General features: G+C 43.4%; 1 protein-coding gene across 3 annotated transcripts in view; it reads right to left on the minus strand.

Annotated features, from left to right (window-relative positions):
• The window catches only part of LOC135543501 (nck-associated protein 5-like), a 171682-nt gene that overhangs the window by 4277 nt on the left and 143695 nt on the right, over positions 1-23710 (minus strand). For 2 of the 3 annotated variants that reach the window (XM_064970812.1, XM_064970813.1), the window contains 5 exons: positions 19130-19217; positions 10365-10700; positions 8500-8624; positions 7633-7756; positions 7313-7494 (listed from right to left, as the gene is read on the minus strand). In XM_064970812.1, the coding sequence (XP_064826884.1) occupies positions 7313-7494; positions 7633-7756; positions 8500-8624; positions 10365-10700; positions 19130-19217 (855 nt within the window). The other variant, XM_064970814.1, reaches the window with a different exon arrangement.

The raw sequence follows: 23710 nt of genomic DNA on the forward strand, positions 1-23710 counted from the left end.
TAATGCATTCTAAACACAGGCACCGCGGGTTAGATATTCTTCATGTACTAAATCAGCACAGAGAAACTCGGAGTTACCCGAGACGTCTGAAAAATATCACTTTTGAGGTACAGTGACTAATAATGGTAATTGAAGGGTTGGTGATAAAAACTAATGTGACTCAAATCTGCAAAAGGACACATCTCCATTGTAGCAAAGTTACTGGAGAGTCAAAAGTGCTATATCGAAAATGCTTTTTAGTCCAAGACTAGGCTCAATCTGGGTCCGGGAAACCAACCATATAGTATGTACCGGTGTAGTGTAGTCTACAGGTGCATGGATGTGGGAGACCATGAGAGCCGAGCAGAGGGTGTTTGACTTGATTGTGATCAGTGATTGGAATTGGGGTGGCCTTTCGTTCAGTGCCTTTGACAGTGAGGAACAGCAATCATGGTCCTGTTCTTCTCCTAACAGCACTGAGCTCTCTATCTCGGCAGGAGGGATTCTTATCTGTGATTGAATTTGATTTGGTGAAACACAATTACCACTCTTGTCTGTGGGTCGAAACCAACCTCCGTGCAGACCTTGACCATCCGAAGGCACCTAAGGAGCCAGTTGAAGTGTATCCTTTACAACGGAACACACAGGAAAACATCGCCTCAGGGGCACATCAGGTGGAAAAAGAGCTTGTCAACGGCTAATTGGTTATCATCTAGCAACACTGAGGTATTTCAGTTCAATGGGAATGTCTTAGGTAACTGGGATTCTGACAGAATATATACGTTGGAAACATTCTTCCTTTCTAAAGAAGAGTCAGTCAGTCGATAAGGAGGTCAAATAGAGAACGGCTGTTCTTCTGGGATTCTGGACAATTGTTGTGTGTCTGAAATATTTATTGTTCGTATACCACTAATGGTATACTGTTGTGTATGTACGTATAGGCAGGAGCAGCTGGTATACAATTTAAATCAATCAATATATCTATATATATATATAATATATATATATATATATATATCTATATCTATATATATATCTATATATATATATATATATATATATATGCATGTGGGCCTTGAAGAGACAATACTTTTTATCTACACTTGGTGTCAGATGTTTTAAAAAAAATACACCTCTGATATTTAGAAAATTACTCATAACATTCCGGCCCAATATTTGATTCGAAAGTCTGTCATCTGAAGCACATCTTACATGTCTGTACTTCTACTTCCAATTGCATGTCCAAGACTAAAAATATACCTCTCTCTCCCCATTGCATTAGTGCTCCAGGTAACAAGCTGTTACAAGCAGCTGGGGGAGAAAGTGTGAACACAGATATTACATAGTTATGAGGCATATTGCTGTGTAACCTGGCCCTCTCTGGTCTGGCTCCTTAGGCCCTGCCATGCCCGGCCCCTGCACAGCATCTAATGCTGTTTTCCCACTGTCTGAGAGGCCTGCAGCAATCTATATTACCCATCGGCAGAGAGATAAGGGAGCGAGAGAGAACCTAGGAGAGAAGGAAAGAAAGAGAAAAATGGAGAGAAGGAAAGATAGAGAGGGAAAGAAAGAGGATGAGAGCAACTGAGAAATATATAGAAATAAAAACGGGGAGATTGAAGGAGGCAGAGGGAAGAGGGGGTGTAGCCAGGCAGCCAGAGAGGCAGGCAGGCAGCGTGGCTGTCAGGCAGTGTCAGGATGATGAATGGGGGCCAGGCTGGGCCATGAGGTCTCTGATGGGAGCTGCTGAGCTTTACATCACTCTCCTGAGTGTTTGTGAAAGGTTATTAAAGGCACTTAAATCACCCAATCTCACTCCGCACCCGCGCTCCCCCCCCGTCTGCACCTTCCGCACACTTCCCAAACGAATCTTCCCTAAAGATATTATGAACTTACCTGGCGGACTTAAAGGGAATGGTCACACCACCATATTTTACAGTAGGTATGGGTTTCTTTTCAGCTCATACATTCTCATGTTGGTGCCACACCCACCACTGGTGTGAGTGGCCAAAAGACCTCTATTTTCATGTAATCTGACCAAAGAACCAGTTCCTACCGAATCCAAGTGCCATTTAGCACTGCTGGGTGATTTGAAAAGTCCAGGTCAAGCGATCAATAATATAATAACACTCTTAGCAAAAATGTTTATCTTTACTTTACAATCTGTAGAAACTATGAGAATAGAAAGGTTCAGAACTTTTGTGAAACATAAATGATATATCTCAAATAGAAATCAAAACTGGATGGGCTTCAACGATAGATGGTGGGTTAAGGGTAGCTGGGACAAAACAGAAACAAGGATGGGACAAAAAACTAACAAAAAGGTAACTATTGTGAAACAAACTGTGTCCTTAAAATGTACAGTATATAGTATGTATAAGCTGGAAGTGGAAGCTGTTGTTGTCCATTGGTTTACTCCAATTAGGGAGGGGATGTAGGGTTAGGGGAAAATAATAAAGGAAAATATATACAAGATATATACACATACAGTAACAGTCAAAAGTTTGGACATACCTACTCATCCATGTTTTTTTTCTATACTTTTAGATATTTTCTACATTGTAGAATAACAGTGAAGACATCAAAACTATGAAATAACAGATATGGATTCATATCGTAACCGAAAGTGTTAAACAAATTAAAATATATTTCATTTGAGATTCTTCACAGTAGCCCCCCTTTGCCTTGACAGCTTTGTACACTCTGCATTCTCTCTACTAGCTTCATGAGGTAGTCACCTGGAATGCATTTCAATTAACAGGCGTTCCTTGTTGAAAGTTCCTTTGTGGAATTTATTTCCTTCTTAATGCATTTGAGATAGTTAGTTGTTTTGTGACAAGGTAGGGGTGGTATACAGAAGAGAGCCCTACTTTGTAAAAGACCAAGTCCATATTATGGCAAGAATGGCTCAAATAATCAAAGAGAAATGACAGTCCATCATAACTTTAAGACATGAAGGTCAGTCAATCTGGAAAATGTCAAGAACTTTGAAAGTCTCTTCAAGTGCAGTCGCAAAAACCATCAAGCACTATGAGGAAACTGGCTCTCATGAGGACCGCCACAGGAAAGGAAGACCCAGAGTTACCTCTGCTGCAGAGGATAAGATCACTAGAGTTAACTGCACCTCAAATTGCTGCTCAAATAAATGCTTCACAGAGTTCAAGTAACAGACAAATCTCAACATCAACTGTTCAAAGGAGACTGTGTGAATCAGGCCTTCAGGGTTAAATTGCTGCAAAGAAACCACTACTAAAGGACACCAATAAGAAGAAGAGACTTGCTTGGGCCATGAAACATGAGCAATGGACATTAGACCAGTGGAAATCTGTCCTTTGGTCTGATGAGTCAAAATTTGAGATTTCTGGTTCCAACCACTGTGTCTTTGTGAGACGCAGAGTCGGTGAACAGATGACCTCCGCATGTGTGGTTCCCACCATAAAGCATGGAGGAGGTGGTGTGATGGTGCTTTGCTGTGTCTGTGATTTATTTAGAATTCAAGGCACACTTAACCAGCATGGCTACCATAGCATTCTGCAGCGATACACCATCCCATCTGGTTTGCGCTTATGAGGACTATCATTTGTTTTTCAACAGGACAATGACTCAACACACCTCCAGGCTGTGTAAGGGCTATTTGACCATGAAGGAGAGTGGAGTGCTGCATCAGATGACCTCCACAATCAACACAACCTCAACCCAATTGAGATGGTTTGGGATGAGTTGGACCGCAGAGTGAAGAAAAAGCAGCCAACAAGTGCTCAGCATATGTGGGAACTCCTTCAAGACAGTTGGAAAAGCATTCCAGGTGAAGCTGGCTGGGAGAATGCCAAGAGTGTGCAAAGCTGTCATCAAAGCAAAGGCTGTCTAGATTTGTTTTACATTTTTTTGGTTACTACATGATTCCATTTGTGTGATTTCGTAGTTTTGATGTCTTCACTATTATTCTACAATGTAAAGTTGTAAAGAAAAACCCTTGAATGAGTAGGTGTGTCCTCACCTTTGACTGGTACTGTATGTTTAAAAAAACTATATATATATATATATATATATATACATGGGGGATTGGAAATTATGCAAACAATTAAATTGATGAAAGCCCAAATTTACTTGCAATATTAGAGCTGATCTACCCCCTATTTTTATTTTATTTTTTATAATAATGCCATTAAGCAAACTCCAGGCTTTTACATTTTTGGGATGACATGAAAATAGAGGTCTTTAGCCAAGCACACCAGTAGTGGGTTTAGAGTCAAAATTAGAATGCATGAGCAGAAAAGAACCCCATTCCTACTGTACAATATGGTGGTGGATCTTTGATGTTATGGGGCTATTTTGCTTACACTGGTCCTGGAACCATTGTTAAGGTCAATGGCATCATGAACTAAAATGTCCAGTACAGGGACATCTTATACCACACACCTGGTTGCCTCTGCCAGGAGGCTGAAACTTGGCCGCAAGTGGAACTTCCAGCAAGACAATAACCCCAAGTTCACATCAAAATCCACAAAGAAATGGTTCATTGGCCACAAAAGCAACGTTTTGCAATGGCCATCTCAGTCTATGCGGACATGAAACCCATTGAAAACCTGTGGTTTGAATTGAAGAGGGCAGTCCATAAGCGCAGACGAAGGATCTGGAATAGATCTGTATGGAGGAACATTTAGAAAAAGGCTCAATGCCATTATCCTCGCAATTGGAGGTATTGTGACCCCTACCTTTTTGAGAAAAAAATGATATTACTTCTTTAAAAAAAATCTAATTCTCTGACCAATTGTATTAGTATAAAATAATAGAATTTCCCATTTTTTGGGGAGCAAACAATATGCTGTTGCTCAGTATTTGTATTATTTATTTTATACAGTCATTTTTGCTCATTTTTGTCAAGGGTGTCAATAATTTCAGACCCCACTGTATGTATGGGGGTATTGTCATGGGTGGACAGGAGGGCAACTGTGTCTCTTTAAGAGAAACATTGTCCCTTTCAGGTAAAATACATGTTAATAAGGAGTAAATGGGTTGAAAAGGAGTAAATGGGTTGAAAGGGGGACCATCATCTTGGTTGGTTCATGGCTATTAAATGAGGTTTTCTCTTCTGTAATTCAACACATATCTACAGTATATACCTTTAACTTGAACATTGAATTATTAACAGATTCATTTAGAGTAGTCAAGTGCTATTCAACCAAACAATGTCAACAATCCTCATAGGCCTTTATTGTGTTAGCTGTCTTTTCAAAGTTTCTTTATTTTATTTATGAAGATGTTTTCTTGTGGAGGTCTTTCCAAGACCAATTATTGGACAGCAAAAGATGGAAGGATTAAATCCATAGTGTTGCTCTGTCTTTGGGTGTATTTGTTGTCGTTGTTTGGGTGATCTCTGTGCAGGTTGGATGCACATGATCTCTGTCCGACACGCTGCATTTCTGTAGGGAATCTCATCACAATCAGAGCCATGCTTTCAAACTCCCAGCTCATCACCGCAGCAGCCAACCACACATAAACCTTGTCAGAAAAACCTCAGTTTACAACCCCACGTCCACAACCAGCAACCACACTTCCCTTTATTTCACACTGACATTAAAAATGGTCAAATCCAGGCCATTTTAGCACAAACGCCTTTGTAGAGTGGGAGCGGAAGCCTCATATCCAAAATTATTTTATTAAGTGTAGACTAATGGCTGAGAAGACAAAAAGCTCCATTTTTTTCCCAGTTATTCAAGGCAGAGCCTTCGTCAGGGTCAAAGCATACGCCAAGGACATTCGTTTCTCCACATTCAATTTTGAGCAGTCAATTGTTCAGTCAATGCAGAATGGAATAAGTCTGTACTTATTGAATCTATTAGAAATGTTTGACCCCAAAAAGAGACGGGCAAGGATGATGTTGTAAGTTTAATAAAAAGGCATACACCCTGAGCCCTGCAAAGTTGTTAGCAAAAGTTTAGCAGAGTAACTGCAACTTTCAGTACTGCTCCTCTTTCATAGTACAAGGCCTCTATAGGCCAACAGTAAGAACCAGAGTTCAAGAACATAAAACATATTCATGTTTTTTTCCTCTCGCTCTCCTTCCCTCTCTGAACTTGTGTTGAGTCAGATCCTTTTGCAGATTATGGATTTTTCTGTCAGGTCGTGTGTGTTTGTGTGTGTGTGTGTTAGGTTATTCTACTGCACTGATCTGAGGAGAAGTGGGGGCCAAGGGGGGTGAGGGCCATTTCATGGTCACTGCTCCTAATTTGTCATTCAGTGAAGTTAAATACTGGTAGGCAAATACCCCGTGACACGAGAGGGCAAGCCGATCGAAAGCCATTAGGTGACTCAGTTTTTTTGTTTTATGAAAATGTCCGAACAATCCAACTACAGCGCTGTGTAGGAGGGTGAAAGACATCAAGCTTTGTGGACTCGGGACGCACTTTGAGAAAGCTGGAGAAGCTGGAAAAGGACAAATGTTGCTTCACAGCGATTTGTTTTCACATGAGTTGGAGTGCAAGTTACCATGGAAACAGTTTGTTTTGAGCTAATGCATGATCTTACATAAGGTAACGAAGTAAAGTGGTCCATACAAAATAGATCCTCCTGAAGCAACATCAACAGACCATGATCATCTAGTTGACGAGCTACAAAAGGATATGTCAAAGGTAATATACTGAACAAAAATATAAATGCAACATGTAAACTGTTGGTCCCATGTTTCATGAGCTGAAATAGAAAATCTCAGAAATTTTCCATAAGCACGAAAAGCATATTTCTCTCCAATTTTGCCGACAAATTTGTTTACATCCCTGTTAGTGAACATTTCTCCTTTGCAAAGATAATCCATCCACCTGACAGTTGTGGCACATCAACAAGATGATTAAACAGCATGATAATGCTGGGGGCAATAAAAGGCCACTAAAATGTGCAGTTTTGTCACACAACACAATGCCACAAATGTCTCAAGTTTTGAGGGAGTATGCTCAGCAGGAATGTCCACCAGAGCTGTTGCCAGGGAATTGAATGTTAATTTCTCTACCATAAGCCATCTCCAACGTTGTTTTAGAGAATTTGGCAGGGGGTGCTGAGGAGTATTTCTGTCTGTAATAAAGGCCTTTTGTGGGTGAAAACTCATTCTGATTGGCTGGGCCTGGCTCCCAAATGGGTGGGCATATGCCCTCCCAGGCCAACCCGTGGCTGCGCCATTGCCCAGTCATGTGAAATCCATATATTAGGGGCTAATGAATTTATTTCAATTGACTGATTTCCTTATATGAACTGTAACCCAGTAAAACCTTTGAAATTGTTGCATGTTGCGTTCAGATATTTGTTCAGTGTATGTCATAAGTCAACAGGAAGTACTTACGCTTAGTCTGTCTCCTGCTTTGCCCTCTAGCGATGACTGGTTGTGCAACAAGTGGTATTGGGAGAAACTGCCCCTGTGTTCGTCCTTCTCTATGTGAGAGAACATATCATGTTGATAGTAGTCCATGATTGACGGGAACTTTCCCACACTGTTCCTCTTCATCGTCTTCTCTTCATAGTAGACTGTGGAGAGCATGTTTCAATCAATATATCTATCAATCAATCAACCAAATCAAGATAAACTGGCTAAAATCAAATGATGTAGGCCTAAATAACATTAATATTGTGTCTGTGGATGTGGGATGCAGACAAGATTCTGACCTTGGTTGCTCGTCTTTGCTCTGTTGGTAAGGGTGCTTTGGGTGGAGCCTAGCGTGTTCCCTTCAGACTCTGTCTCGGTGTCACTGCTGCTGCCTGAGTATGTGCACACTCTTGGGGCTCTGTCCTGTTCAGGAAAGAGAGGGACATCAGAATGAGAAGATAAGATAGATAGATCAATCCCTGCATCCAGTATGAAGGAAGTTAGTAGTTTCGCGAGCAAATGCATTAGCACAATGACTGGCATTCTATGGCACACTAGCTGTTAGACGTCTAGTAATTGTGCTAACGTTAGTTAGCAATTGCTGCCTTAAATGGATACTTTGGGATTTTGGCAATGAGGCCCTAGATCTACTAGCATGCCATCAGATACCCATAGATGTCCAGTCATTGCGCTATTGCTAGTTAGCATTGGCTCGTGAAACTCCATCTCACTTCATTGATACTGGAAGTAGAGACATAAAAATGGTATCCACGAGTTCATGAAATCCCTTTAATATCACTGTATCCTCAACAGATTACAGAGATACTCTTTCATAATGATAATGCTTCTTGGAAATGTGAAATTGTATAGGGATTGTACGGAAGCCGCAATTACAGATGATAATGCGTCTTACGTGCTACACAGAAACACAACCACTAGGCATTTGAAGTACTGTAGATTTTTTAGTTTAGCAGTTCTCTTATTGCTGCTATTATTCTGTCAGAGGATAATTGATTTACGTCCCTCCACTACGAGCAACATTTACTGTATTTCATGCAACATAAGGAATCAATGCTATTATATGCTACTATGCTATTGCAGTCTATTTTGCTGCCAAAACACCACCACTTTGACATAGGCCTAATAGTGCTGGGGAAGTTCCTTACAGTGGGTGAGTTTAGATCCTTAGTGTTCCTCTTCTTCTCCACTTGTACCTCGTGGGCCTCCGTAGTGACTGCGTGGCTGGTGCTGCATAACTCTATCTGACTCAGTCGCTGCCTTCTGATGACATCTATCATTCAAAAGTAAAGAGAAACAAACCATGAGACACAGACAACTACCAAACCCACACACTCACACCAGGAAGAGAGCCTACGCATTGCGTACATAGAGGGCGGAGGAAAGAAAAAATGTCAAAGCTATTATGTCCCGGAGTTTCAGTAAGACTCATGGTTATATCCCAAATGGCTCCCTATTCCCTTTATAGTGCACTACGTTTGACCATGGCCATAGGTTACCATTTGGGATGCATCCATAGCTAACGCTATGCCAATATAGTTGTTAACCTGTGAAAGCACATTGCTGTACAACATGAGCATTATGCTACAATTTCTTTAATTGCGAGGAGAGTTTGGCATTTCATCTATTAATAGTCAATGGCATCCTCCCTACCGAGACTACATCGCTACATTTCTGACTTGAAGCAGCCCCGAAATACCAGCTTCAAACTGTCACTCCCAATGACAAAGCATCCAATGATAGTCACAGCTGAGTCAGTGTGAATTTTAATGACTACCTACCCCTTCCTTCACAATTCTTTTCTCTATACAACTCCCTGCCTTCTCCTGACAATATAATTAACTGGGCCTCGTTGGCGGCGGCACCGCGGGAACATCAGCAGAATAATTTGTACCTCGCCGAGGACAAAATAGTTCTTTCATCTTCTTGACTACCTGTGAGGGAATCCGTGGTGGAGATTAGGCTCCTTCTCTATTCCTTATAATGACAGCTGCTGGTCATGCCTACCTTAACCGCAGTACCGAGGTCACACAGATAGACACTAATTCCCTGATTGCATAAATCCCTAGGCGTGATCACGGAGATCACTCATCCCTATACGAGTACATTGTTAGTATTACTTTCCTCAGCCCATATGATCCCTCTCTCTCTCCTCACCGCCCACCGTCGTGCTGTTGTGTTGCTGCGGTAAATGAACAGGCAGAAGGTGGTTTATGATCTATGTCGCTAATTGTCGCTATTGAGTTTACGTGTCTAATTGTATTAGCGACTTATCCTTGGGATATGGTCTGTGGGTCGTATTATCCGGAGGGTTTTGTGAAGGTGGGTGGGGGACACAGTGTCCTTTGTTAAGCAGAGCTACAGAATATCACTCAGAATACCAATAGGCTTGTCCATCTAGTCCAGCATTCAAAATGCATAGGAGATTGAATAACAAAAGGTAGAAGGTTTTGCTTTTCACTGAATAGCTTCAAGTGGAACATGGATCCTCTGTTGAGATTAAGAGGGTGGAACATGTGTAGTGAATTCTTGAGGGCGACTTAAGGTTCACAATGATGTGAATTGAAGTAAAACACTGCCACCCTCATTGCACAATCAAATTGAGCCAGCGAGAATCAGAATTTTATCCTCTCTCATTTTACACACAGTTTATAGATGGGTTAACACCAAATTGGGTTTCATGATAGTGGCCAAACATCCTCTGAGCCTGCTCAGCCATTCTAACTTTTATATACAGCTGTGAATCATTGGTTTACCTAACATAAAACCATTGGCATGAACCAGAGACAACACAGAGCCTGTAACAGTGGTTGTGTCCCGATCATCGACTTTTCTCCCTGAAGTGTGCACTTCACATGATGGGACTATACTGGTATAAGAGCAATGGTGTGGACATTGTCCAGCCAATACCTCTTAATGCATAAAGGGGAGTGTGGAAGTGCACGCTTTGGGAGAAGGGTATAGAATGGAGACGTAACGGGGATGTTGATATGAGGTGAACCCCTAGTCTTACCTGAGGTGGATGGTCTGGGGAGGCGGCTCAGGGCTTCCTGTCCACAACCTCTTCCAGTAACTGTAGAGTCAGACAGGGAGTGGCCCAGGGCACTGGTGGGTGGTACATGTGGTTGGGATTCAGACAGGGACGGCACTGTCACATGGGATGGGGAATGAGCAGCAGAGGCCGAGAGGAGGTCCTGGTCAGGATCAGTGGGACTGTGAACGCTTGCCATTGTCCGGTCGGGGCTGGACTCAGATCTAGGAATGTGGCGCCCATTGACCCGGGTGACAGAGTCAGGGAGGGGGAAGGTGCCAATCCCGCTGTCCAGGGTTCTCATTTGACAGCTGGAGCCTGGCGGGGGTGGGGGACAGGAGAAGCAGCGTGTGATGATGGGGTTGGGGGGGGGGAGGGGGCAATGGAAAAGGAGGAAGAGCCACTGGATTGGATTCACAAGCAACGGAAGGTGTTGTGGGTAAAAAGGGCATCTTGGGGTAGGTTCAATAAGATAGGAGAACGAATGGAGGCAAAAGCAAGAGATACAGGAGCATTACTTAACGTACGGAGCACCTGGGTACAATCCAAAGCCAAATCATTATGAGAAACTGTAGAAATGTAATGCAGGAAAAAGGTCTGAACTTTTCATTTGACTTTGTCCAGTAATATGTGTGATGCGATCTGTTGTGTGTGTAATTCATCAGGTTTATTCCTATAAGTGGTTATCAGCCCTCTATGATCAAATCTGTATCACTTCTTCATAAAATTAATAAAGGTATCTGACTAATCTTGAAAAGGATCTAAAATGAACGGCCGCTTGTAACTCCTAGGTCTCTCTGCGTTCCCAATCTAATTTCACCCATTTGGAACCCAGCGTGACTTTAGAGTGCCAATTTATTAGTGATTTTTCTCCCTACCTCCTATATCAGCATTATGTTGATTTATACACATTCACCGAACTTGATATTTTCCACACTGCGCAGTGATCTAAGGACACTGTAGCAACAGATGGACAGCGTTTAAAATACACAGTTTTGCAAAGCCTCCGTCTCCGAGCGAGACAGATGGATGGCTGTTCGACATGATCCAATTCCATGTAACTGTGAATGATGTTGGCTAATCATTCTGTGCTCATTACTTAATTGCAATAATTTGGGTAAAAAAAAAGAAAGAGTGTTGAACTAGTTCTAACATTAATTAAGTTTAAAGACAAAAGTAGGGGAAAGGTCAGATCGCTGATATGACTGCAATTTTGACAATGTTCTATTTTCATTCTAGGTTGCACAGTGTATTGCTGCATTGCAAAAGTAGAACATATCAATCTAGCGTTATGTACATTATAGACTAGTTGAGGATGGAAAATCCTTGGAAATGATTGATCCTTTCGAGTGAGCAGTTGTTTTGGAAGATATTTAGAACAATCTGTAAGTTCTGATTTCTTTCTTGCCTTTTATGGACAAGCATGGGACCTATTTTTTTTTAGAGTTGGGTTCATTTCTGCTAGCTCTGCCCTTAACCATGGCGCTTGGTCTTGTAACGCCCAGACCATAAACATCCACTTCTTCTAGATGCCCTAACACATCCCTCCATCGTTATCATACATCCTCTGGACGTTCAACCCAAACTTCTAGAAAAGAATGGGTAAATGGATAGATTATTGAATTAATGAATTCATTAATTATATATTAACCGTTTCCCCTGAAGGGGTTCAAGGCATGTAAGAGCTTCCATGGATATGCTTTAGTACAATAACCCATAAACATAGGGCTCGCACAACATCATCGCCAACCAGCTGCATCAAACCCTCATAATTAACACCAAAGCTCTTTATCAGAGGCAATGCGCTGCCATTGTAAAATACATGATTAACCTAATAAAGCAATATTTTCAGTCCCCTCTAAATTTGCAACCAGACATTCAATTAAACCAACAGTGCATCAAAATAAGAATTAATTCAATTATGCATCAGAAACGTCCCACTGGATGACTGGGAGTAAACAGAGTCGACTTAATCATGCTATTAGTGCACAGTTAGAGTCATATTGTAGTTAGAGTCTTCTTCTGCCTCTCTTGCACCTCCTACTCCGCAGTAATGTTATAGCTGAGGTGGTCATAAACCACCTCGATAAACAGATGGACTGTTATGTTGCTTAGATACATCTGCAATGAGTCATCACGGGGCGGTAGTGGCAAGCCCCTAAAACAGCAGCTGATCAATTACAACAGAGTTCTGCATTGTGCAGCAAGTGTACACCAGTTCAGAATGTCTCACATGCTTGATCCTAAATTCAAGGAAGAAGTCTGATGATAAAGAGGGAGACAGAGGAAAGGGAAATAAAAGAGAACGAGAGAAAGGAAAGAGAAAGAGGGAGACACATCCACACCTCACAAAGCTCAATAATCAAAGGAGTTGATTTGGCAGTCGTTTTCAATATGCCGTTTGCACTCACACTATAACAAGGTCTAACATGGACCTAGAAGCCAGTTCCACTGCTTTTTTTTCAATCTTCCTTTCTAATCGGGGACTGGTTTCGACCTGGGATACCAGGTTTGTGCATATTAATTATCAGGTAGAACAGAAAACCAGCAGTGCTCCGGACCTTGTAGGGTATGGTTTTAATGGCCCTAGGGTAATACTATCTAAAATCACAGGAAAAAGTATCAGAGAGGCTCTGAAATTGTGTTTACTGTGATCCCAATCACTTCTATATTAAACCTCATGGAGATAGAGGGCAAGCTCTGCAGACCTAATGACATGTTATGACGAGGACGCATTTAAAACCCAGACATTTAACCACCATCGCAACTGCATGGGAATTACAACCAGAGGTCATGACTATTGTCACATGACCAACACCTCAAACCATTTAAATTCAGTCCAAGGTCAAAACTTGAGCTGTTTATGATCTATTATCTATGCGCAGTCACTTTACCTCTACCTACATATCATCTCAATTACCTTGACTATCCTGTAACAATGCACATTGACTCGGTACTGGTCCCGTTGTATATAGCCTCATTATTGTTATTTTATTGTTGCGCTTGATTTTTAAAAAAAATAGTTTATTTAATAAATATTTCACTTTTCTGAAAACTGCGTTGTTGGTTAAGGGCTTGTAAGTAAGCATTTCACCGTATGTCACACCCTGACCATAGTTTGCTTTGTATGTTTATATGTTTTGTTAGGTCAGGGTGTGATCTGAGTGGGCATTCTATGTTGTGTGTCTGGTTTGTCTGTTTCTGTGTTTGGCCTGATATGGTTCTCAATCAGAGGCAGGTGTTAGTCATTGTCTCTGATTGGGAACCATATTTAGGAAGCCTGTTTGGTGTTGGGTTTTGTTGGGTGATTGTCATTTTGTACTTATGTCTGTTGTGTATTAGTTTGCACCAGTATTAGGCTGTTTCGGTTTTAGTTACGTTTATTGTTTTTTGTATTGATTCGTGTTTCTTCAGTTTTATTAAACATGGATCGCAATAGGTCCGACTCTCTTTCACCTACAGAAAACCGTGACAGAATCACCCACCACAACAGGACCAAGCGGCGTGACAACAGGCAGCGGGAGATACGAAGTCTGGATTATACGACTTGGGAGGAAATAGACAGGTGGGCGGTCGACCCAGGGAGAGTGCCGGAGCCCGCCTGGGATTCGCTGGAGCAGTGCGAAGAGGGGTATAGAAGAATGGAGTTGGAGAAGCAAGCACGGCGGCGCGGTAGGAAGCCCGAGAGTCAGCCCCAAAAATGTATTGGGGGGAGGCTCACAGGAAGTATGGCGAAGCCAGGTAGGAGACCTGCGTCAACTTCCTGTGGTTACAGGGGGGCTAGAGAGACCGGGCAGGCATGCTGTGCTGTGGTGCGCACGGTGTCCCCAGTGTGGGTGCATAGCCCGGTGCGATATATTCCAGCTCCGCGTATCAGCCGGGCTAGAGTGAGCGTTGAGCCAAATGCCATGAAGCCAGCTCTACGCATCTGGTCCCCAGTGCGTCTCCTTGGGCCGGCTTACATCGCACCAGCCTTGCGCACGGTGTCCCCGGTTCGCCTGCATAGCCCAGTGCGGGCTATTCCACCTTGCCGCACTGGCAGAGCGACCGGGAGTATTCAACCAGGTAAGGTTGGGTAGGTTCGGTGCTCAAGAGCTCCAGTGCACCTGCACGGTCTGGTCTACCCAGTACCACCTCCACGCACCAGCCCTCCGGTGGCAGCTCCCCGCACCAGGCTTCCTGTGCGTGTCCTCGGCCCAGTACCACCAGTGCCAGCACCACGCATCAAGCCTACAGTGCGCCTCGCCACTCCAGCGCTGCCAGAGCCTTCCTCCTCTCCTGTGCTGACGGAGTCTCCCGCCTGTTTAGCGCTGCCAGGGCCTTCCTCTACAGCGCTGCTGGAGTCTCCTGCCTGTTCAGCGCAGCCAGAGCTGCCAGTCTGCATGGAGCAGCCAGAGCTGCCAGTCTGCATGGAGCAGCCAGAGCTGCCAGTCTGCATGGAGCTGCCAGAGCTGCCAGTCTGCATGGAGCTGCCAGAGCTGCCAGTCTGCATGGAGCAGCCAGAGCTGCCAGTCTGCATGGAGCAGCCAGAGCTGCCAGTCTGCAAGGAGCTGTCAGTCTGCAAGGAGCTGTCAGTCTGCAAGGAGCTTCCAGTCTGCAAGGAGCTGCCAGTCTGCAAGGAGCAGCCAGAGCTGTAAGTCTGCAAGACGCCGCCAGAGCTGCCAGTCTGCAAGAAGCCGCCAGAGCTGCCAGTCTGCATGGAGCAGCCAGAGCTGCAAGTCTGCAAGAAGCCGCCAGAGCTGCCAGTCTGCAAGAAGCCGCCAGAGCTGCCAGTCTGCAAGGAGCAGCCAGAGCAGCCAGTCTGCAAGGAGCTGCCAGTCTGCAAGGAGCTGCCAGTCTGCAAGGAGCTGCCAGTCTGCAAGGAGCTGCCAGAGCTGCCAGTCTGCATGGAGCAGCCAGAGCTGCAAGTCTGCAAGAAGCCGCCAGAGCTGCCAGTCTGCAAGAAGCCGCCAGAGCTGCCAGTCTGCATGGAGCAGCCGGAGCAGCCAGTCTGCAAGGAGCAGCCGGAGCCGCCAGTCTGCATGGAGCAGCCGGAGCCGCCAGTCTGCATGGAGCAGCCGGAGCCGCCAGTCTGCATGGAGCAGCCGGAGCCGCCAGTCTGCATGGAGCAGCCGGAGCCGCCAGTCTGCATGGAGCAGCCGGAGCCGCCAGTCTGCATGGAGCAGCCGGAGCCGCCAGTCTGCATGGAGCAGCCGGAGCCGCCAGTCTGCATGGAGCAGCCGGAGCCGCCAGTCTGCATAGAGCAGCCGGAGCCGCCAGTCTGCATGGAGCAGCCGGAGCCGCCAGTCAGCATGGAGCAGCCGGAGCCGCCAGTCAGCATGGAGCAGCCGGAGCCGCCAGTCAGCATGGAGCAGCCGGAGCCGCCAGTCAGCATGGAGCAGCCAGAGCCGCCAGTCAGCATGGAGCAGCCAGAGCTGTCAGTCTGCCAGGATCCGCCAGTCAGCCATACTCTTCCAGATCCGCCAGTCAGCCAGACTCTTCCAGATTCGCCAGTCAGCCAGGATCTTCCAGATCCGCCAGTCAGCCAGGATCTTCCAGATCCGCCAGTCAGCCAGGATCTTCCAGATCCACCAGTCAGCCAGGATCCGCCAGTCAGCCAGACTCTTCCAGATCCGCCAGTCAGCCAGGATCTTCCAGATCCGCCAGTCAGCCAGGATCTTCCAGATCTGCCAGTCAGCCAGGATCTTCCAGATCCGCCAGTCAGCCAGGATCTTCCAGATCCGCCAGTCAGCCAGGATCTGCCAGATCCGCCAGTCAGCCAGGATCTGCCAGATCCGCCAGTCAGCCAGGATCTACCAGATCCGCCAGTCAGCCAGGATCTTCCAGATCCGGATCTTCCAGATCCGCCAGGATCTTCCAGATCCACCAGTCAGCCAGGATCCGCCAGTCAGCCAGACTCTTCCAGATCCGCCAGTCAGCCAGGATCTTCCAGATCCGCCAGTCAGCCAGGATCTTCCAGATCCGCCAGTCAGCCAGGATCTTCCAGATCCGCCAGTCAGCCAGGATCTTCCAGATCCGCCAGTCAGCCAGGATCTTCCAGATCCGCCAGTCAGCCAGGATCTTCCAGATCCGCCAGTCAGCCAGGATCTTCCAGATCCGCCAGTCAGCCAGGATCTGCCAGATCCGCCAGTCAGCCAGGATCTGCCAGATCCTTCCTCCTCTCCTGTGCTGCCGGAGTCTCCCGCCTGTCCGGCGCTGCTGCCGGAGTCTCCCGCCTGTCCGGCGCTGCTGCCGGAGTCTCCCGCCTGTCCGGCGCTGCTGCCGGAGTCTCCCGCCTGTCCGGCGCTGCTGCCGGAGTCTGAAGAGCCCCTCTGTCCCGAGCTGCCCCTCTGTCCCGAGCGGCCCCTCTGTCCCGAGCGGCCCCTCTGTCCCGAGCGGCCCCTCTGTCCCGAGCGGCCCCTCTGTCCAGTGGGGTTATGTAGTAGGGTCGCCGTAGTTATGAGGCCAAGGAAGCGGACAAAGACTATGGTGAAGTGGGCGCCACGTCCAGCACCAGAGCCGCCACCGCAGACAGATGCCCACCCAGACCCTCCCCAATAGGTTCAGGTTTTGCGGCCTGAGTCCGCACCTTGGGAGGGGGGGTACTGTCACACCCTGACCATAGTTTGCTTTGTATGTTTATATGTTTTGTTTGGTCAGGGTGTGATCTGAGTGGGCATTCTATGTTGTGTGTCTGGTTTGTCTGTTTCTGTGTTTGGCCTGATATGGTTGTCAATCAGAGGCAGGTGTTAGTCATTGTCTCTGATTGGGAACCATGTTTAGGTAGCCTGTTTGGTGTTGGGTTTTGTTGGGTGATTGTCCTTTTGTACTTATGTCTGTCGTGTATTAGTTTGCACCAGTATTAGGCTGTTTCGGTTTTCGTTACGTTTATTGTTTTTTGTATTGGTTCGTGTTTCTTCAGTTTTATTAAACATGGATTGCCGCATTTTGGTCCGACTCTCTTTCACCTACAGAAAACCGTGACACCGTAAAGTCTACACCTGTTGCATTAGTGCGCATGTGACAAATAAAATGTGATTTGATTTGAACCATGACAAAGCCACACCTCAGACTCATGAGTCCATCCGCGTCCTTTTCTAGTTTCTAGTTTTAATCCCTGCTACAATATCACATTATGTCAAAAATAAAATACAATTTTGTTTCTAGTTTCTTGTGTTCAGAGAAAATAAGTAATTGAGATCAGGCAAATGTGTGACATATTCTACCCATAAAAGTCCAGGGTAAAATTATATGCTAGGCTGGACTTCAGGACCTATAAGTGGACTCTGCTTAAATCTTTATGAGACCTTTAATTCATACTGAGGGGAGGTTGGATAGATGTGCTTAGCTGGCAGAATTAGATATGCCATTCAGTTAATTAGAATACAGAAACGATTAACAATCTTATTTTTGGCTCTGTTCCACGATATGGGGCTTAGTTGAATCAGGAAAATGTTCATACATCCTGGACATTTTCTCATGCCAAAACTATTTCTCACAATATTTGTGTGGTCGACCCCATCAATACAGAGGCTAGCATATAAAAATGACTTAGAGCCAAAGAGAGCAGCTTTCATAAGTAATGGTATGTAGTGGTATGTGGTTTTCCATGTTTGATGTAAATGATGTCCAAAATAACCTGCAAGTCTAGGTCCTTAATGTCCATCCTTTAGAATTCATCTTGATTTAGATAGTCATTGTCAGCATAAAATAGTTAGTGGAATATTGCGTATCAGCAGCCACATCATCTGTGCAGACCTATTATGTGCATGGAAATAAATAAACACAATTAAGCAACAGAGATCATAATCCTGTGTGAAAATAAGGACAAACATAAAGAAAAGACCACTATAATTCAAGTCAAGGCGTCACAAACACCTTTTGCACAGGTTGTACATGACTGGTTTGCTGCTCTCCTGTTCACATAATGCCAAAGCCACATCAAACTAAGTGAGAGAAGACCCCATTCATGAAAGGACAACAGGCATCATCTCTTCAAAGATAGACAGTTAATGTGCCACTCAGTTTAAAGCATTCCAACAGAGAGATAGGCACCGAGCGTTATAAAACTCTACTAAACATTGATTGCCCTGTCCTAGTCACGTTCCATAAGAATGCCTTCCACCTGCCAATGAATGACAAACTGCCCAGCGTGTAAAGATCGCCTTGTCATTGAAATAGTAAGTGGGTGTTGTTGCATATAATTCTCCTATCACACATTGTACGCTACACCAAAGCTCTCAGAACAGCAGCTGCCCTGACAACCCCCGATGTTTTAGCCACGTAAATAATACTGTACGCTAGCAACGCTAAAAGGATTTTTGAAAGCCGGAGACAGTAACCGTTTTATTGATGACCTCAAAATGCAGTGGGAGAGTGGCGCGATAATAAAGACTCACTCTGCCAGTGACAAGATGGATCAGTCCTGCAAAGACACAGGAAATATTTTTATAGGCTCTAAGCTTACAGTTTTTCACTGGTATGAGAATGTGTTACATATGCAAGTCCCACATGCATTTTCCATTAGGTGATGAATGGCAACAGCTATTTCTGTATACTGCAAAAGCCTAAAATAAGAGACCGTTTCTATACTCTATTAAAGAAATACTTTACACAGAGAGCAAAAGTTGGAGATGCATCGCTGGTGACTACTGAACATGTCTATGTTGAGAAATCTATATTAATGTTGCTTATTAGCACTAAAATGTTATATGTTTTCAGACGATAGCTCAAAGTACAGTAGGCCCATTGCTACAGTAAAACCTTACCTATCATGTGGTCCTGACATGAAGTCTCAGGGTTGGGTTCCTCCTCATTCTCTCCATGCAAGCTGATCTTCTGTGTCACAATGATGGCCTGGTGAGAGAAAAATGAAGGATGAAGTGCATTTAACTTTACTTGAGTTCTCACAACATACACTACCGGTCAAAAGTTTTAGAACACCTACTCATTCAAGGGCTTTTCTTTATTTGTACTATTTTCTACATTGTAGAATAATAGTGAAGACATCAAAACCAAAAAGTTAAACAAATCAAAATATTTTTTATATTTGAGATTCTTCAAATAGCCAACTTTGCCTTGATGACAGCTTTGCACACTCTTGGCATTCTCTCAACCAACTTCACCTGGATTGCATTTCCAACAGTCTTGAAGGAGTTCCCACATATGCTGAGCACTTGTTGGCTGCTTTTCCTTCACTCTGAGGTCTGACTCATCCCAAACCATCTCAATTGGGTTGAGGTTTGGGGGATTGTGGAAGCCAGGTCATATGATGCAGCACTCCATCCCTCCCCTTCTTGGTAAAATAGCCCTTACACAGCCTGGAGGTGTGTTGGGTCATTGTCTGGTTGAAAAACAAATGATAGTCCCACTAAGCCCAAACCCGATGGGATGGTGTATCACTGCAGAATTCGTTGATAGCCATGCTGGTTAAGTTTGCCTTGAATTCTAAATAAATCACAGACAGTGTCACCAGCAAAGCACCCCCACATCATAACACCTCCTCCTCCATGCTTTACATCAAGAGAAATGCACATGTGGAGAGCATCCGTTCACCCACGCCGTGTCTCACAAAGACATATCTCGAATTTAGACTTACAGACCAATGGACACATTTCAACGGTCTAATGTCCATTGCTCGTGTTTCTTGGCCCAAGCAAGTCTCTGTCCTTTAGTAGTGGTTTCTTTGCAGCAATTCCACCATGAAGGCCTGATTCACATAATCTCCTCTGAACAGTCAATGTTGAGATGTGTCTGTTATACTTGAAGTCTGTGAAACATTTATTTGGGCTTCAATTTCTGAGGCTGGTAACTCTAATGAACTTATCCTCTGCAGCAGAGGTAACTGTGTCTTCCATTCCTGTGGCAGTCCTCATGAGAGCCAGTGTCATCATAGCGCTTTACGGTTTTTGCGACTGCACTTGAAGAAAGGCTAAAGCGATTAGCATGAGGTTGTAAGTAGGACATAGACATATCTGATATTGGCAGAAAGCTTAAAGTCTTGTTAATCTAACTGCACTGTCCAATTTACAGTAGCTATTAAAGTGAAACAATGCCAGGCTATTGTTTAAGGAGAGTACACAGTTTTGAACATGAACAGTTATTAATAAACAAATTAGGCACATTTAGGCAGTCTTGACACAACAGTTTGAACAGAAATGCAATGGTTCATTGGATCAGTCTAAAACTTTGCACATACACTGCTGCCATCTAGTGGCCAAAATCTAAATTGCACCTGGGCTGGAATAATACATTATAGCCTTATTCTTGCATTTCAAAGTTGATGGTACAAAAAATATTGAAAAACACTTTTTTATTTTTATTATCTTTTACCAGATCTAATGTGCTATATTCTCCTACATTCCTTTCACATTTCCATAAACTTTAAATTGTTTCCTTTCAAATGGTACCAAGAATATACATATCCTTGCTTCAGGGCCTGAGCTACAGGCAGTTAGATTTGGGTATGTCATTTTAAGCGAAAATTGGGGGAAAAAAGGGGCCGATCCTTTAAAGGTTTTAAGAAGGAAAGAAATTCCACAAATTAACTTTTAAGAAGGCAAAACTGTTCATTGAAATACATTACAGGTGACTACCTCATGAAGCTGGTTGAGAGAAAGCCAATAGTGTGCAAAGCTGCCATCAAGGCAAAGGGTGGCTATTTGAAGAATCTGAAATCTAAAATACATTTAGATTTTTGTTAACTACATGATTCCATATGTGTTATTTCATCGTTTTGAGGTCTTCGCGACTATTCTACAATTTAGAAAATAGTAAAGAAAAAGCCTTGAGTGAGTAGGTGTTCTGAAAGTTTGGACCGGTAGTGTGTAATATCAAGTTCTAAATCATGTTTATGACCAATTTGTTCAGGCATAATGACAGAACATTGACATAAAGTGTTATTAAATGTGCCTCACAAGGCTACAAACGAGGTTACAAACTAGTTAATCTTCTTGAGGAAATTCCCTGAACTTTTAAAATTTTACAGCTAAATGACCCAGCAAAAGGAGGACATCAACATCAACAAATGGAATATGTTATTTATCGGATAAATGGTTGGGGAGACCGGGGGAACAATGTAACACTTTTAGGCTTTTGCTTATTGAAAATATTATTTGATTTAGATTAAATAATATTGTTATACAAACAACATGCATATCTCAGCTACTATTAGAAACTGTAACTACGTTTATAGAACATAACAGCCGTTTACAATTCAACCAAAAGTGGCAGGAGTGAACTGTTACAATTGACCCAGTATGTGGGGTTAAATGTAACTGGGAAAGGGGAAAGGGGGATACCTAGTCAGTTGTCCAACTGAATGTATTCAACTGAAATGTGTCTTCCCTCTGAATCAGAGAGGTGTGGGGGGCTGTCTTAATCGACATCCACGTCTTCCACGCCCGGGGTTAATTGCCTTGCTCAAGGGCAGAACAACAGATTTTTACCTTGTCAGCTCGGGGATTCGATCCAGCAACCTTCCGGTTACAGCTACGGGGTTAAAAGTAGCATTGTCTTCAATGTTAAAACTGAAGGGTAATTGAAGCATTTGATATTTTTGAAACTGATATTTTGATGATAATACACTACATTGACAAATATTTCCATTTTATCTTTTAGGAATGTGACATTGACCAAAAACTCAAATTGTATCAAAATTAATATAGCCTGTTTTATATTAGGATTCAAACGTGTAAATTGTACAATTTTGCATTATCTTAATTTCACTACAAAACATTATGTAAAGAAGATACATTTCATTTCATTATGTTAATGTGTCGAAATACCATATAAGGTACTGCGTTACAACCCCCCCACACACACACACAAATCAAAATACCCCGTCTTACTGATAAAAAATACTATGTTTAAATACATGGAGAATGACCCACAGGTCAAAACACTAAACAAGAAAAGTGGCGGGTATATTTACTTAAGGGCCTCAAAACCTATTTTATGTCAATAAAACAAAAAATGATTGATGAGTTTAGGCATTTAGAGACACCACTGAAGCATTAGCACATTGCACAACAGCTTTCTAAGTGGTTTCTAATTTGAGTTATTAAAAGCTCTTACAACTGACCCCGTGTTACATTTTTTCCCCGTCTCCCTTACATCATTGTAATGTGCATCGCATTGTATTCTTAATTGCTTTGCTGCTTGTGTGTGTATTCAATCTTTTGTATGGTGGCCTTAACATTCCTTGAATATCATCTGCACAGATAATAACAGAACATCACTGCTAGTTTAAGGACATGTCTGGTATGATTCATAAACCACAAGCAAGCAAAGTACACTTTTCTACAACGTGATAATACAAAAAAATACTAGTGCCCACTAAGTAAAAAATATGGAGTTCATACATTTCATATTGCCACTGACATTGATGCATGCCTTGTTCCAAAATAACAAACGCAGCTAAGCTAACACAGATGCAGTAGCTGGCATATTCAGAACATTATTGATATATATATATATATATATATATAGCTTCCCTTTAGCTCTTAAACAAAACAATAGTGGAAGACGATTCCTCAATTCTTTAAGCGATGACTCAAAACAGAATCGACAAACACCTTAGATTTACAGAAGTTGCTATTACATTTTCATAGCCTCTTTCGTAATAGGTCGTTCTGTCAGGGGAAGCAACAAGGTAATTGTTCTAATATGGAGGTGGGCTAACAGAGTGTGATGTTGAAAAAGTGTTCCTCCGAAAGTATAATGGGGATTTGCAGGTCATAAACACTTATTTTCTTCTGTTGTATTTCTGTAGAAGGGAGATGGAGATGAAGCTGCAAGGATAGTATTAAACAGGCCTTTGTTGAATTGAGTGTCTGAGATAAGAGCCTCCTCTTCGTTATCAAAGTTCCCCATCAGCTGGATTGAATTTCCTGCATATTTAATGTGGACTCTTTTTTCTTTCTCCCCCTTCTTTCCTTGCTCTCTCTCTCTCTGTCCCTGACAGAGAACAAGTAATATCTTCTACAAGGTCAGAATTACATGCCATTCTAAGTCTTACCCAAAGCATTGTTTTTCTATACAAAGCTTAGTATGTGGTTCAACATTGGTAGCATATCTCCCAAGATGAAGTGCTTCAGTGTGCGCTCATATTTGTGTATGTGTGAAGGTTGGTGGAATTTGCAGGTGTGTACACAAATTAGACATGAGACATGGAAAACGTTATGGCAACAATAAATTATATGGAGTATACGCACAATCCAATAAGCAACTGACCAGCATGAGAGCATGGAGGAAGTGGATACTGAGGTTAGGGGAAATAGTAAGAAAATGGTGAGATTATGAGGAGAGAGAGAGAGAGAGAGAGAGAGAGAGAGAGAGAGAGATAGAGC

Source organism: Oncorhynchus masou, chromosome 7 (assembly GCF_036934945.1).
Source record: "Oncorhynchus masou masou isolate Uvic2021 chromosome 7, UVic_Omas_1.1, whole genome shotgun sequence".
Classification (NCBI taxonomy): domain Eukaryota; kingdom Metazoa; phylum Chordata; class Actinopteri; order Salmoniformes; family Salmonidae; genus Oncorhynchus; species Oncorhynchus masou.